This window comes from Scheffersomyces spartinae (assembly GCF_019049425.1).
Source record: "Scheffersomyces spartinae strain ARV_011 chromosome Unknown scaffold_17, whole genome shotgun sequence".
Taxonomy (NCBI): domain Eukaryota; kingdom Fungi; phylum Ascomycota; class Pichiomycetes; order Serinales; family Debaryomycetaceae; genus Lizanozyma; species Lizanozyma spartinae.
The window spans coordinates 236,007-249,771 of NW_025065064.1; the positions used below are offsets into that span (position 1 = coordinate 236,007).

The 13,765-nt window shown below is 36.2% G+C and overlaps 1 protein-coding gene across 1 annotated transcript; it reads right to left on the reverse strand.

Moving 5' to 3' along the window:
- Positions 1–270: 270 nt before the first annotated feature.
- DYN1 (dynein heavy chain) lies at positions 271–13,169 on the reverse strand (the record flags this gene model as incomplete). Its single annotated transcript, XM_043192469.1, has 2 exons — positions 271–13,132; positions 13,165–13,169. 2 exons carry the CDS (start codon positions 13,167–13,169, stop codon positions 271–273), a joined length of 12,867 nt encoding a protein of 4,288 aa, XP_043048133.1.
- Between the last annotated feature and the right edge of the window lie 596 nt (positions 13,170–13,765).

The following is a 13,765-nucleotide window of genomic DNA, read 5'->3' on the forward strand; positions in this document are numbered from 1 at the left end:
ATGGGAATGGTAGTGCGTGAAACAATATGGCAGGGTTATGCTAACATAATAGTGGAAATGGTGGTCATACTAGTGTAAATAAAATGCATTATATAGTTTGGTTAAGCAGGGTGATCTAAATAGATCAAGCATAACCGTCTACAGTCAAACGTTTAATATGTATATTGTATTATTTCTACAGGAGAATAATTACCATAAAAGCAGTATTAGAACCACGAGACTCCTGAGTCGTGTATGTACCAAATATGCAAGTTCAAAAGTAGTATAAACTTATTTGAAACTTAATAGTTTCTTAATAATTCTAATACCTTCTTTCTCCTTAAGTAAATTATTTGAGTTATTTGGTAACCCAATCCAACCAGACGGTATATCTTGAGGTAAATTATTAGCCCATTGGGAATAAGTATTAACACTAATCCCACCTTCAGGTTTTGTTAATGTAATTTCATTGGAATCGACCAAACTAAAGTTTAAATCAAATGATTGCAAGCAAAACAATTGCTTAGCCAAACTAATAAAATACTTTTTATCTTCTTCGATATCAATTTTACTTCCATAAGTAATCTCTCCAATCATATAGCATATTTCTTTCCAAGGGATTAATTCAGGATTAATATTAGTGGCAGTACTAGTTGAGGTATTTGCAGCGAATATCTGAGATACAATTCTTATTCCACTTTGCAAATCCACTTCATTGATGTTATACGGTTTGGTGAATGAAATTGGAGCATACTTCATTCTCTCTTGGATAAGACTATGATACCAAATTAATAGGAAACAAACATGAATGAATTCTTTTGGATGTTGACTGATTAAATCACTTGGTATTAATTTCAAACCTTCGATAACATTCCCTCCAAGACTTGGTTGACTCTCAAGTACTAAGACATTCAGGTTACTAATTAACCATTCTGGAACTTGTGAAGTGGTACAGCAAGTTAAAAACAACTTAAAGTTCTGTTGGCGTTTCAGAACTTGAAAGAAATCATTGGTGGTTATCTTATTCGATAATTCAGCTACCCAATTGGGTGACATTTGAATATTCTGAATAATAAGCCAATTACCACTGGTCATAGCAGATGCCAACTCCTTATTGGCACTATCAATGCCTTCCGTGGATCCTAAAGATACAATGGTCACCTTCTGTTGCTCATCTCTAGCAATTTGCTCGATCCTATATGTTGCATCGTATCCCTCAGGATATGCTAATATATACGGTCTTTGACTGTCTTCCAACTTGACAAGATCATTCAAATCATATTCACCAGTGTAATTACCTTGAGCCCCAAATAGGAAAGAGCTGACTTCAGGTATGGTTTCAATAAACTTAATGGCCCTCTCTTGATGGCTATGATTTAAAAGTTGTAAAAAGCTTCCCATAACTTGTAAAGTAAGGTTATTAGGATTAGCTTCTTTTATCTTTGGCAACTGGCCAATAAGGTTAGGTTCTTGCTTGTCGTAGTCAACTAGCATCTTATCAAATGCCCTGGAAATGATTCCATGAACCTTATCATCTTCATCTGACAAAAGCCCTTCGAGTATAATCTTAAACACATCCTTAACTTGAATGCCAATCTCCAAACTATAATACTCTATGGCCATCGCAATTGCAAATAAAGGCTTATCAATGTTCATTAATTGACAACCAACCCTAGAAAATATTTCCTTGTAGTAGCTCTTGTTAAGACTGGTGATGTCCAGCACTTGTTGCTTATTATTCTCAAGCACTGCTTCGTAAATAGTGATGTACTTTTGGTATGAAACCAAATAGAAGGGGTTCAACAAAGCCAAACGACTTAATAAGTCATATATAGTGGACGAATGTTTTGCTACTTCGCTATAAGTGTTTCTTACACCTTCAACAGTCTCCATAACCACGCTTGTTTCCAATATCTTACTGTCGATTTCAGTTGATTCTTGCTTCAACTTCTCTAACGATTCAATGATGTCATCGTTCTCCAAAAGCTTACCTGATGAACCACTCAACGAAGTCAAAAGCTCTTGTTCTAGCCTATGCAATTGAGCCTGATAAGCATTCAGGGACTTAATGAGTTCAAGTCTCGACTTTTCAATCTCTGGCTTGACTTTCTGAAGAGTAATACTAAGTATTTGGGTTTCAAGACTTCCTCTGGTAACACTATAGTTAACAGAAGTGGTCCACGAAGACACAAATTCAGATATTGGAATCGAACTCTCTTTGGTATGCAAAAACAACTTGAATTCAGCCGAATAATCAATCAAATCGTCCCCTAACTCAACCATAGCTCTGCCACCATTCCTATGGATCTCTTTCTTAAGTATGGTATTCAATATTGGATCGTATAAGTGCGCATCTTTGATCAAGATCGAGCCACCAAACCTTAAGGCATTCTCCACCTTCTTAATATACCCTTCTTCATTAAAACTGGTAGTAACTAAGTTCTTGGGTGCAACCAAATACCCAAGAGTATCCACCACCTTGGAATTAGGATCAACTATGGCTATACAATCTGAATGTGACATTATAACAAAGTTATCAATACTCAAAGTATCATTGGGTATAGTCTGATTATCTTCCCAGGCGAAAATATCTGTTTTCTTTGCCAAATACGTAGCAGGCATAAACGATTCGTCAAACCCAATCCCTGCTAATTTAAGGTACTTCTTCCAAGATGATAACATGGTTTCACGTAATTGCAGATCGTATAAGCCGAAGTATGTCAACATGGCTCCAGAAAGCATAGCATTGCCAATCAAATTATCCCGTTGAGGTTTAAACTTCGCAATACTTTCCTTCCAACGTTGACGTTCACTAGTCAAACTATCAATAAGCTTCATACTTCTTGAAACACGATTCTCAACGGATTTCATTTCTGATTTGATAATTTCAGACTCTCGGATCACTTCACTATAACTATCTTTATATTGATCAATGCTTTGTTCAAGTTCCTTGATCATTTGATCGATTGCTATCAACTGAGCCTTTGTGGTAGTGATTTCACGTTCTAATTCAACCACTTCTTGCTTCAACGGTCCAATTTTTTCCAAGATACTTGAAAACTCCAAATGAGCACGTATCCATAAAAGTAATGGACCACAGGCTTTACTTGCTCTATTGACAACTTCGTAAATAAAATCGTCTCGTGATAAGTAATGCTTCTCCATATAAGTTCTTAATGAAGGCGTTATCTGGGTTTCGTTATCAAATGAAACAATATTGGCAATAAAATCATCTCTTCGAACAACTTGTTGAACATCTCTCCACGACAGTACTTCATAGCCAAGTAAAATGCATACTGCTTCCATAGTCATCTTGACAGCTGCGGGAGGGTTTATCATGCTTCTTATTTCAGTTAAATGTTGCTTCTTGATGTTCTGGACTCCTCTTTGAGCCTCAAGAACTGCTGGTTCTGCATGCTCAAGATCTTTCATGACTCTTTGTTTTCTAAGTTGTATCTCCACATCCTTTTTGGCAAGCTCTTCTTGGGTAGATAACGAAAACTCTTGTTTCCGTTCTGCTTCATTTTGGTCAGTGATCATTTTAGTTAACATTTTCTTTGCATCAAGGTCCTTAGATTCCAAGTATTTCTGTTTAGTTTGCAAATCTGCTTTTAAGGTGTTCACTTCTATCACTGTTTCTCTCAATTTGTTGAGTCCATTGTTAATGTGTCTGTATCTGTTTTCCAACTCATCTAGCTTTTGAAAAAATGTCGTAGTAACATTATCTATAAAGGTGATAAACTTCCTTGGAGTATTAACCGTAGACCCACTGGAAGATTTGTGGATATGAATTAAACATTCAACAATCACATCCTTCAAATTGACCATTTGATATTCATTTAAACCCACGAATGTCTCTGGTTTCACATACGTTGAAAGGTCCAATGGTACATCTTCAATACTGGAAGTTGCAACATCGATTAACGTCTTATCAGACCAATTCCCCATCCAACTTAAAACGCATCTGTTAAATAATGCTCTAGAAGAGATGATAGTGGAATGGGATGATCTCTCTGTCTCACTAATAGTGAATACGACGTGTAAATTGCTTGAAATCTGTTTACTGAACCAAGATAGAACCTCATCATCAGAGTCCAATAAGTAACCCTGTAATTGAGCTTGTTCCACACAAATATTCAACAAATTAGTCAATTCTTCTCCCTCAAATAGCCCAGGTACCTCGGCATTGGCTAACAATGAGTTCATTCTTTCAATGAATGCACTGTCTAAGATATTTGCTTCGTCAATAATGAAACAAATCTTTTCCCCTTTGGCACAAGATAAAAGAATGGCTCTTAAATTCTGATCAAAGTCGTCGATTCCATAATTGCTTTTAACTTTCAATTCAAATACTTTTAATCCATTGATCCACGCTACAAACTTGGTCAATGTGCTTCTACCACTGGCACAGGGCCCCACAAGAATCATATGTCCCAGAGATTGCTTGAGTACTCTATCAATTCTCAAGGTGTGATCCAAGAGATCATCGTGTAAAATGAGCTTGGTTTCTATTTCTTCTTCGCTGAAAACTCTTAGTCTCTCACTTACGAAGGATTTGATTTCACCGACATTCACAGATTCATATACCAGAGAGAGCCAATCAGAATAAAGCACTGGTTCATTAAAAACATCTTGTAGTGAAAAATTGGGGAAATGAGTACCAGCTACGGCTTCAAACTTTTCTTTAGCCCAAGCCCTTTCGCTTTCTTCGACCAATCTGTCACCGAATAAGCGAATCCCCTCGTGATACCACAATCTTAGAAGTTTAGACAAGTCTCTATATTCATTATCTTTAATAGGGCCATATATCCCTCTTGTCCATCGAGTTAATTCTCTAGGAGAATAAACATAATGACTTCTGAGTCCAGTGAAATGATCTTTATTGGCATGATAAATATCCAACATTGCATTCGTTAAACTTGAAGTAAACCCTCTTAAATCAGGCACGCATTTCAACAATGCTGTATTCATAGTATTGTAAATTTGATGCAATGATTTATCTCCTGGATAATCTACCATTACCAAAGAAGTATGTCTGAGGAATCGTTCGCTTAATGGACTTCTTCCTGGATCTGTTGAAGGGTTACATGCTCCAACAAACTGAATGTTCCCAAGCTTAATCCATTGCTTGTCTTTGATTCTCCAGAACCCTCTCTGCTCTATCATTTGTCTCATGAATGATATAACCTTTTGAGTTCCATAGTTATCTGGTGCTGGTAAATTGATCTCATCACAAAATACAACCACCCATTTGCCTGAGATCTTTGGTTCTAAGGTTAACCCTGAACCAGTTCTGTGGTATTCACATCTTTGTTCTAAAGACTTTAATAAAGATTTGGGTGAAGTCTCCTTTGAGAAGTTCAACGATACAACATCCAAATTGGGGGACTTTCGAAGCACCTCTAATAGAGTCATGGTCTTCCCAGACCCAGGAGGACCACATAAAATCAAAGGCCGATGATCATGAATAATGCAGTGAATTAAATCTTCATGCCTAATGGTGTCGATTGTAGGAATGACAAGATTAGGTGAAGTAATTGCGTGGGGTTCCAAATCCACCTCGGGAACTCTCAAACTCCATGGCTCCCAGGCACAATCAGGCAAGCTGATATCATAGTCCAATAATGTAGCAGAACCACCACCATTGCTATCTTCACCAATTTCAACGTGTGCAAAGGAGTGGAATTGTTGCAATTTCAAAGAGAATTGCTGACGGTCTGGAACAGAAGCATCACCAGCAAATGACCATACTAAACTTACCAAAATCGCTTTAGTTATGTACTCATCGTCGTCGATGGGCGTTCCTTCATTGTTTAACTTATAAGAGATAAGTTTCTTCAAATGAGATTTAATCAATGAAGTAAATGTCACGAGACTCCGCATTAAACTGAACTCCATTATATGGCTTATGACCTTGGCTTCTTCTGTTATACAGTTCAAAGTGTCTGGTCCAATAAGACACTGAAGTCTTTGATCTAAGCTTGCTAGAACAACATCAACCACCGTCTTGTTTGTGATTATTACTTGCTCCTGAAATTCTGTAGTTGTTAACTTGATGCTCTTACTGTAATACTGAAAGATATCATAACTGGGAACAAGACAGCTGTCTATCCATACAATTCCACATCTACTAACAGTAGCAGGTGTAGCATACTTTAAAGAATCAACTTCAAAGAGTAACCGAACATTGGGAGTAACAGGTAAACGTTCACCAGTAGGAAGAGTTAAGATCTTGTTATCATCCAATACACTATTCAAGTTTTCAGCCCATTCAGGGTCAATATCTCCATCAAATATAATCCAAGTACGCTTATTCAACTCCCCTCTGATATTTTCACCAATCTTTCTTATTATACTTGTGAATAGCCCATCAGTCCAGTCTCTGGTAACAACATCCAACTGACCGAAAAGAGTTTCCTTGGACATAACCTTACTGTCAATTACGTATTGGACAGCTTCTATCTTGTCCAAAGCAGACAATACCAATAAAGTTTGTTTCCAAATCGCTGTCTTTCCTGAACCTGGGTCTCCAACTATAATTGTCCCCGTATGAGAGTCCAGAACTTGTTTTAATTGAATGGCCTTTTTAGTCCAATGGTCAGAAGCAATAAAGCCAGCAGCTTCACTGGTTTCTTCTAGCTTAAGTAAGAATTTGGAAACATCATCACCTCCATCAATAATTGATATATGGGGAAAATACTTCTTCTCCAACGTCGTGAGAATTGTTGTATCTTCTTTAATAAGTTTTGGAGCAATTATTTCACGTATACTGCGTAAAATAATTCTTTCCTCATCTTCAACGGTGGTGGCTGTCTTCATCAAAGTGTCCCTTTTAATGATTCCACTTCGACTCAAGGTGCTTTTGAGTGAACGCAAGCCAAAGTCATAATGCTTTTGGTTAGAAGTAAGATTATCAATTTCTGTAAAGAATGGAACCATTTTTAAGGCCAATTCTTTGGCAAATGAAAAGGTTTGGGCAATCAATAATACTTCAACAATATTCTCTTTATCAGGCTTATTCATTGATACACTTTTGAAAAGCTTTTTCAAATTCTCTGGTAATTCAACTCTTCCAACATAGCCTGGATTCATGGTAATAAAGATTCCTGTTTCCTCGTGAATACCAATTAACTTTCCTGAAACTTCTACTCGAGTCCCTGCATTTGTAAGTCCACTTTCTATGGCTTCCACTTGAGACGAAACAGCACTTAGGATCTTTTCATCCAAACGATTAAACTCGTCAAAGCATCCCCAACCTCCAACTTTACACAATCCAAGAAAGATTCTTCCCATTGCTTGATAATCAAACGATTCGTCGCAGTTAAACACCAATACCATTCTTCCGAGCTTATGGGCAAGGAATTTAATCGATTCTGTTTTACCAGTTCCCGCTGGTCCAAACGGTGAACCACCAAGTTTCATGTTAAGTGCTTGGGTCATAGTCAAGAACAACTGGTCCATTGATGAGGTGTACACCAATTTGTCTGGAGCACCTTGAAATTCAAACCCATAATTAAATTGACAGTGGGATTGTTTCATAATGACACTTTGAAGATCACCAAGTTTAGACTTTGGTTGATGATAAAATCTTTGTTGAATATTCCAAAGAAACTTTAGGTCGTCAGATTTCTTGTCAATTAGATCCCCTATGATGTCTCTTTGGTGTATAATTTCAATAATCATAAACTCTACTTTTCTTCTTTCCAATGGCTCTCTTTTGCTGTGCAACTGTTCTGTTAATTGTGCAATCAACCCCACTACTCGATCGTGAACATCCTTTAAGCGATTGTTAGTCATAGCTGATTCGACACTCAAGGTGAAATTAATATTCAAGGCCAAATCATTCACTTGGGAAGGAAATTCATTAATAAGATTCAAAATCACATCTCCTGTGATGGTTGGTTCTGTCACCAGATAAAACCTTGAAAACTTGGAGACGGCTAGCCTCGTTAAACTTTCCAAAGTTACTTTGATTTCGTGCTCCAATGCAACTAACCAACTAATTAAATGAGGGTACTTAATCAACGAAATCGGGGTTCTCAATGGTACTGTCTCTCCTTGAGGTGATAATACGCTAACAATGGACGACGTATGGTCATCAAACTCTAACGCAGCAACACCTTGGAACATTTTACTTAAATGGGGTCCCAAGGAATCAATATTGTTTGAGTTACCAATGATTTCAAGTAAATCTTCGTTCCCAATGAAATAGAATCTGGGGAAAAGCTCCCTTTGCTTCTCCAAATATTCATTTAAAGATCTGCGAACTTTACCTAAAGTTTCCAAATACTTCTCCATTATGGTTTGTAGGTTTGAAATGTGTATCACATCTCTAACTGTCTTTAACTTAAATATTCTCTTTAAAATATTGCCAAATTCGTAGGTGATGTTGGTAAATCTTGTATTTTCAAGTGGTAAAATGGATGCAATATCATTGTCTTTATTACCGAAAACACCTTCCAAATAAACCCATTGACGTTGTACTTCAATCCATAAATCCAAAATGGTATATAAAAAACTCAAATCAGAATGTGTTTGGGTTATTTCTTGGTCGAAGGTGTCAAAGAAAGGCGAGTTCCTCATACTTTCCAAGGCGTTGACATCTGTGTCACATCTATCAAAAAGTTCATTCCAATTCTTCACCATGGTGTATTTGTTTTTGTATATGAATACATCAAACGTTACACCTCTCCATTCTTCATTAATAAGATTCAATTTTGACTCAATGGTGTACTCATTGGCTGCTTGAGTAACGATTCCCTTCAAGATTGGCTCATTTAAAGATAAGTTTAAGCTCCAAACATCACCAATAGTCAATGATTCAAATATCATCCTTTTTCCAGGAGAAATTTGCTCAAAAAGAAAAGACCAGTGTCTTGGTTTCATCCAATCGCTCTTTAAATCTTGTATGAAATGAAAGTTCTTTATATGAGTCTTAATCACCTGTTGGATATCTTCAAATGCATTATACTGTCGAACCCTGGTTGGAGCAGATCTGGAACTATTCAATAAATCATCTAATTGAGCTTTTAAAACTCGAGGTTGGAAATCTTGCCATTTAAATGATTTGATACGATCCAAACCTTCCCATAATGAGTTAATTGAAACCCAAACATACCTTAAATCATCTATTTCAGTAGTAACTGATGCAATATCGTTAGACACCAATACTGAAATATCAAAATGGTCGGCGACAAGTAGAATTGCTTCTCTAGATGATACCAATGGTTCACAGAGCTTCTTAAATATGTCAAGATCTCCTATGGCCCTTGTAGGTATGATATTTCCAGATGTAGGTTTTCTCGTTGACCATTTGGTACAAAGTTCTTCTATTGAGTCGTTACAATTATTTGCAGATGCCTTGACTTTTGATAGAATCAACTCCTTGTTCTCATCTATAATTGATTGTTTCTTTACCATGGAGCTTTCTAATATAGAAAGATTCATTTGCAATTGCTCGACAAATAATGTATTTTTGGGAAAATTGAACCGATTTTTGATTAAGAGCCTTTGATATTTTTGGACCAGTGCCATTTCATCTTTCAACTTGGAAAGTGATACCATGATTCGATAATAATTTTGCAAGTTCATTATCAATTGGATATTGCTACCTTGAAAACTCCACTTCTCTTCAAGCTTCGCTTGATCGTCCTTCAACAGACGGTTGAGTAAAGTAATAGCTTCTTGCACGTAGGTATTGAACCTTTTCAAGAGCTCCAACTGGAATTGATCAAACTTAATACTGACTCTTGAGAGTACATTGGTAATATCTATTTTTATTCTGTTACCAATCAATTCAAACGATTCTGGCTTATCAAATATTGAACGTAAATTTAATAGTTTGTGTAATTTGGTATACCAAAACTCCAAGTTAGTTGATTCTTGTCCAAATAATATTCTAATGGAGTCAGACTCAGACAAATCCAATTCCCAAATAGATTGAAGTATGCTCCATTTATGAGCATAGTCAAATGCTTCGTTGCATACACTCTCAATACGACTAATGGCCCTAGAGGTGAGGTCAATTAGTTCTTCGCTGTGGCATAAGCTGTCAAAAACAATTGATTTCAGTGACTCAACCCTGATCTTCTTTTGCAGTTCCATAGTATGAATAATTTCATCAAAATATTCATAAAAAGTCGATTTAGTTGTCTCTAAAGCAGGTGAGATAATTATAGTTTGATTATCATCAAATGTAACTGAATGCAGTATCTGGGGAATGATATTGTGAGCATTGCCATGATTCTTTGGCCTGTCTTCATTGGATAAAGTTAATTCTCTGTATAGGGTTGCCAATTGAATGGAACATTTCTTCAAGAGAATTTGTTCAATGTCATCATTAATTAACTCGCAAAGTGTTGAAGCATTAGTCGTTGACTCCAATAAAGAGATTTTTCGAAACTGATGTTGAATCTGGGATATAATTTCCAGAATTGAAAGACTGTTATACTCACAAGTGGCTAATTGTTTGAATAAATCGAAATGTAAAATTCGATGAAACATCTTTAACTCGACATATTTCTCGTTTAAACCATTCATCTCCAGATGGAATTGTTGTAATTTGTTAAGCGATTGAATTTCAATCAAGTTTTCATTTATATGTTGTTGCAGTTGCAGCTGCTCCTCTGGTGTATTTAACGACATTAAATCAATGGCCAGAGATATGTGAAGCCAGTCAATAGCTGTTAACTCATACAATAGTTGGAAAACTTCAACTCTCTTGTCCTCCAAATAAAATTCGTATTTCATCATGGAATTGGAGGAAGCTTCACCATTATTAACTTGGGAGAGTCTTTTAAATAATTTTATATCATCATTCAATTGGGTGATAAACAGATATAGCTTATCAATTCGTTTGGCCAGAACTAATAATTCAGTTGGAACCTTATATCCTAACTCTATGATTCTATGGGTATCCCTAGTAAGATTAACAGCATTTGGAGCGATGTTAATGTGGATATCAATTTCTTTGGTAGAAGGGTTTTCGATTAACCTAACAAGAGGACCCGTGATAGTGAGTGTTCCTTGTTGAGATCTAATATCTTCAGCCCATTCCGAAATCACTGTTTCCACGTTCAAAGATTGTATCAAGCTCGAAGTTTCTGATTGAATCTTCTTCCCAATTGAATATTTGCTCCAGTCCAGGCCAATAATTTTATGTAAATGTTGCAAATAAAATGTGACTTTCTCTATTAATCTAAGATTCCAAGTTACTGTTGTAGTGATGGAAGGATCAACCAAACCTCCAAATTCAACGTTTCTTATATTGAGTAGCAAATCTAAGTAAGCATTCAATTGGGATTTATCGTTGACATGTGTTTGTATAAGATTCTGAAGCTCTTTATCCGCAACACTTAATATCTTAAGCTTATAAGTATCTCCTGCAAGATTAATAATGGAAGTTTGGTCCTTGCTTGGAAGAATTTGAGTATTAACATGTGAAAACTTTGATTCGATGGATACAAAGTCAATAAACGTTGTACATTGGTCCAATAATCGATTGAGCTCCTTCAATAAATGAGATTCCAATTCTTGGAAAGCTTGCATATACAATTCCTTATTATTCAACCACATAAAAGTCCCTTGTCGAGTTAAGTCTAAAACATTTATCGAGGTAATATACCGATTATATGCATCTAACAATTTCTGGAAATAGGCAGGGTTGTTCAACACTGTATTTGCAATAGAAATCATAGATTCATGTTTGAATCTGAACAGTTTAATGGTTTCTAAACGATCTTTGAATTCATCAAACTTTTGGGTATTAATCTTAATACTGACAAACTTGTCAGCTCTTTTTCTAACCAATTCTCTCAAGATATTAATCATTGATTTCAATTGAAATTCTGTTTGGGATATGATCTTCGTGATTGGGTCCATTTGATACTCAATAAACCATTCCATAGATAATGACATCAACAGGAAACTTGTTAAGACAAAGGATAACTTGTTCACAATGTCGTAATTCAAAATCACATCGATATAATCCATCAATCTTGTTAATGGAAACAAACTTAGATTTTTTATCTTTTTAATATGGTTCCACAATTTATTCAATGCAACTTCTATTCTATCCCAGGTTTCCATATACATTTTGGCATTAACAGTAGTATTGGACACTGTTATAGAGTTTAACTCATTTATAGGTAAATCTTTAAGAATGGAATTGTATAATATTGCTTGCGATAATTTATCATTGATTGCATTGTCATTTGCAAATGCCAAGGTGGTATGAAACCTTTTAGCTTTATTCAAGATCGATAATGTCATTAAAACTTCAACAGAATCTATTTGATCCTTTAAAGAGATCAATGCTGATTCCATAGAGTTCCAAAAATGGATTTCATTGGCAATAGTTTCACCATCACTAGACACATGATCTAACCCCGTAATCTCTTGAATTTGCTTGAGCCAACCATTGACGATATTGGACGTTTCATTAAGGAAAAGAGAGTCATTGAGTAAAGCATCTGGAACGATTATTGATTGCCAATCATCGCCAACATCATCTTTCCAATGGTCTAACAACGATCTGATTTGGGGATGCACTGAAAGAAGCAAATTGGGTACTTGGATCTTCTGTTGTAGATGTTGTAATGATAAAAGTAACTCTTGAAACTTTTTACGGGCAATTTCAATGGAGTTGAATTGAGAATTCTCTTGCAACGGACTGTGTTTAACATTGGCTACTAAATCGAAATAAGGTGAAATCCCCATTCCAATAAGTAGTCGCAATTGGTCGATATATTCAAGCTCAGAAGCTTCAGTATTATTACAGTATGATAATGGCGTGATATTAACCATATTGATCTGATCTTCAAATGGTATGTCATCTTGTAGTTTGTTTCTTGATTTCAAAAGGATCATGATATTGGACTCAGACGGTGCCAACTCCTTAGTAATAACATATTGTTCTGACTCTCGACACACATATAATGTATCAGGGTTCTGGTTGTGGATAAACCCGTTGAGAAGCTCTGGTGTCACGCTCAATGTGGTGGTTATATCAGTAGTTGATGCCAGGACCAACTTATGGATGTAGTTGAATAAGCTGTCCGACGAGGCCGCCACGTGATGATTCTCGCTCATGGTGAACACGTCCTTGATCTCTATATTGGTCTGGTCCTGATCTGATAGATCTAATACGGCGTGTCTATTTGATTAATTGTGTGTGAAGGGGTGTACATCATGATTGTTACTGTTGATATAGTAAACAGATGGTGATGGGGAATCGCGTTCCATACAGGCTGCGCGCTACCGTTAAGGTGGTATAGAAGTCTCTGATGGGTAGTAGTGTAGTTGACCTACAGTATATAGTTACCATGGTGTATTGAATAGTAGAGTTATCATAGTTAATAATTACTACGATATATAGTCACTGCAGGGTAAATTAAGACTTAGTACTGTTGGTACAGCGTAACTTATGGCCTAGTGTTAATTTTAGGTTGATTCTAAGATCAGTGAGCATGATTGTGTGCTGTAAGGTAGTGATCTGGCTGGTGCCAAAACACTTGATCGTATAGGGTAGTGATGTAATAGTATATTGTGGAGCATTTTATAGTATACACCAACTATAGTATTAAAGTGGAAGCTGGTGTGATCTACAACTTGTAGATGGTAGAGCTGTACACCATCCACATTACAATGTTTATGGTTATTTACAGCTATGGAAAAGTCTTTGGTGTGCGGGGGTGAACATGATTTCTTGCAATAAAACACACTTTAATCCATAAATTTGTGTCGGTCAAAAAAATTAGTTGCAGCTTGTGTGAGCTCAAGTACGTTG